A 3,648-nucleotide genomic window follows, 5' to 3' on the forward strand; every position below is an offset into this window, starting at 1 on the left:
CTCAGTGTGTGTGTAGTACTCAGTGTGTGTGTAGTACTCAGTGTGTGTGTAGTACTCAGTGTGTAGTACCTGTGTAGTATCCCGGGGCCAGTACTTCATCCTGTTTGTAGTTCTGTTCTCCAACCAGCTGTCGTAGAGCCTCAGCAACCAGACCTTTATAACTGGTGGGAGACAAAATGATCAGAACCAGAGGAACCAGTCTCAAGATCCAGTCACAGGCTGTTCAAACACACTTGATTACAAGAAAGAATAATTCCTGCTGAAATGAACCCCATTAAGTCTGATACCCGTCACCTGGAGTGTATACCTGTGTATACTTGTGTACAGGCTGTGTTACCTGTACTTGCGGTTGACCTCATCAGCAGTCAGGGCGTGGTCAAACATCAGGACCTTGTGGGCGTCCTGCAGCCGTGGTCCGGTGTACTCTCGGTACTCCAGCTCCACAGCAGCATCCAGCAGAGAGAGGTACCGCCGGACTATCGGAGCGTAAGGACTGTCTGTGGAACACAGGAGAACACCAGACATGTACTTGCACCTCAAAGGCTCTCTCTCGGTTGAGTTGTACCGGTTGTGTTTTGGTACTGACTGGTGACGTTGCTGATGAAGGCGGAGGAGAAGACTCTGTGCAGCACCAGGCCGGGGAAGTGTCCCAGCTGGAACAGAGACATGAGGATGTTGACGGTGGCGAGCGGCGAGCTGAGCGCCTTCAGCTCTACCACCTCCTCCAACCGAGAGAAGAACTGCTCCTCATTGGATGGACGGTAGCTCATCCTGCTGAACGGGAACACCAGCTTCTGGATCACCTGAGGACACGCAGACAGACACACCTGCAGTCCTGTTCGCCAACACCGAAAACCAAATGAGCGCCTGTCCGGTCCTCACCTTACTGTCCAGGTACTCCGCCTTCTTCACCAGAAAGTCTGCAATGGTGTCGAGCAGCAGAGTCTCTCTCAGCCGATGGCGGGCGATGTATTTGGCAATCAAAGCCATCGTGTATGGAGTGATGCTGTCCACCTTCTTAGGCAACTCCTCTGCCAGAGAGCAACAAGTCACGTCATCAATATAGGGTTTCCCACAGAGCTGTGCTCCATGGTGGGGTTCAGGTTTAAGGTGGGGTTCAGGTTCATGGTGGGGTTCAGGTTCAAGGTGGGGTTCAGGTTTTACGGTGGGGTTAAGTAAGGAGAAAGACTAACTGATTGGAAACATCACAATGGAAACATGATCAAGAAAGTTTAGTTGAACCAGTGAGGACTCAACATAGTGGTTTGTTCTGGTTTGGGTTCTAACTGAACATCTTTGCTCTTTCTAATTCACAAAGATCAAGTCTTTTAGCTGCCAGATGTGAACCCAGCTGTGAATCCAGATGTGAACCCAGGTGTTATAAGAACTCTACCAAACCTCACCTGCCAGGCTGCTGATGAACCTCTCCTGTCTGTTCTGGTAGAACAGGTGAGAGCTGAATATCAACTCCAGACTCTTGTTGCTCGCCTCCCGAACACACGCCGCCAACATCTCATCCAACAGCGCCATCTCCTGGTCACGAACACCGCTGACACTCGCTAAGGTGTGTTTGACCAGACGCAAGATCTTCCTGAAGGACACCGAGACAAGAAGTCGTTAATGTAACTTTAAAGGGAAATGGATCTATTGGAGGCGTGTTGTTATTGTTAGCTAAACTATGCTAAACTATGCTATAGGCTAACCGCTTGTTGAACAGCAACCTCTCACCTGTTGGCGAGCAGCTGTTCAGGGTTTGCAGGCGTGTTGCTATTGTTAGCGGTGGCGGTGTTAGCGCCCCCTGTGGCAGCGACGGGCTCCTGCGGCTGCAGCGAGCGCCACTTGAGTCGGTAGTACGAGAGCAGCAGGAACAGCGTCTGCGGGTGGCGCTCTCGCTCCAGGTTCTTCTCCAGACCGGCCAGGCAGGCCTCGGTCAGAGGGTGCTGGATGCCCATGTGGAGCTTCATGCTGGAGCTGAACACCATGGACACGTCCTTCTGGTTGAACTGGTTCAGTCTGGACTGAGACTCCACCTCCAACACCTGGACCACCTGAGAGTCACTGGGTAGACCTGAAGAGACCACAAACACCATTATCCATCAGACCGCTTCAGACGGACCACATTGGACCACCTCAGACAGACTACATCGGATCACTTCAGACCTCCTCAGACAGACCATGTAAGACCACCTCAGACAGACCACATCAGACCACATGATGACGTCGCACGTAAAGGCGGACTCACCGAGCGCGGCGACGGCGTACAGACAGTTGACGATGCTGAAGTTGTCGAACTTGGCGCAGTCGTTGACGATGGCGTCACAAAGCGTGTGGAAGTCCTGATGCTCCAGGACGTCCCGTCCGTCACCTCCTCCTACTGGAGCCTCGGGGTTGCCCCCCCCCGCCCCGTGCCGGGGGCGTGGCCTGTAGCAGCTGACCGATCTTCTGCAGAGCCACAGGGTAGTGGTTGTGGGAGACCTTGGAGGGGTTCTGGGTGACCCATCGGAGAACCTCGTCGGGACGCCGTGAGCGCTCGATCAGACGCTTCATGGTGAAGAACGTGTCGTAGCTCATCTTCTCGTGGATGAAGTTCCACGTCTTCTTCTTGCTGCCAGCAGCGGCGGGGGGGGCGGCCCCTCCAGCCGGAGCTCCGCCTCCATATGTGTGGAAGTGGTGCTGATAGTGGGGGGGCAGGAGAGGCGGAGCCAGGTGGGCGTGGTAGTGGGGGTGGAAGTGAGCTCCACGAGGGGCCTCGGGGCGACCCTGGTACAAAGGGTAGGGAGGGGGGTGGGGTGGGGGTGGCGCCTCAAGCCCCACCCTCCGCCCATGTTTGACTCCTCCCCCTCCTCCTCCCCCCGTGCTGTTGTAGAGACGGGTTGTGTACATGTTGACTGACTGGGAGGCGGGGCGGGAGGGGCGATGAGCTCTGCTCAGGAGGAGGAGCCACCTAGTGGACAAACACTGCATAGTCCTACAGACAGGACACATGGAGGTATAACACTCCTACAGGAGGAGGAGGGGGAGAAGAGGAGGAGGGAGGGGATATCAATGGATGACCAACAGCTCTAAAGATCACTGACTAACAGAATGAAACTTATTTAAATAAAATAATTTCATTGTGAGTCAACAAAACTTAAACTGGATCAATACCCAGAATCACAATCAGCAACTCTCAATTGATTGATGTCTCTGTTCACCTGTCTGTGTCTCTGTTCACCTCTCTTCCTGCTCACCTGTCTGTCTTCCTGTCCTTCCTCCTGCTATCATAACCTGACAGCTGCACACAGCCCCGGCCAACATGCTAGCATTAGCATCTAGTGCGTTATTTAGCCGATTAAACCTCACGGATATGATCCGATGACGTCCTGCTGGATTTGACTCTCGTGTGGTGGATTTATTTCTTCTTTTGCTAATCAAGCAGCTGATAAACGTCTGCTAGCTTCATGGCAGCTTGCAGCCCGGCTAGCTATAGCATATCAGAGGATTCAAACGTGACAGAAGCCATAAAACAACTGGGACAACATGCTGCAGAGAAACTAAACCAACACAAGCTAACCGAGGCTACAGGCTAAACTAACCTAAAGCAAGCTAACCGAGGCTACAGGCTAAACTAACCTAAAGCAAGCTAACCGAGGCTACAGGCTAAACTAA

The 3,648-nt window shown here is 53.2% G+C and overlaps 1 protein-coding gene across 1 annotated transcript; it reads right to left on the bottom strand.

The window, feature by feature from the left end:
- Positions 1 to 6: 6 nt before the first annotated feature.
- On the bottom strand, positions 7 to 3,642 carry LOC116379803 (fas-activated serine/threonine kinase-like). The gene is given in 8 exon segments (XM_031841773.1): positions 7 to 161; positions 338 to 497; positions 587 to 803; positions 883 to 1,031; positions 1,404 to 1,591; positions 1,729 to 2,068; positions 2,243 to 2,388; positions 2,390 to 3,642. Coding segments are annotated over 8 exon segments (1,902 nt in total). The 5' UTR covers positions 2,986 to 3,642; the 3' UTR covers positions 7 to 55.
- Positions 3,643 to 3,648: the final 6 nt, after the last annotated feature.

Source organism: Anarrhichthys ocellatus, unplaced genomic scaffold (assembly GCF_004355925.1).
Source record: "Anarrhichthys ocellatus isolate YVR2014 unplaced genomic scaffold, GSC_Weel_1.0 scaffold5242, whole genome shotgun sequence".
NCBI lineage: Eukaryota > Metazoa > Chordata > Actinopteri > Perciformes > Anarhichadidae > Anarrhichthys > Anarrhichthys ocellatus.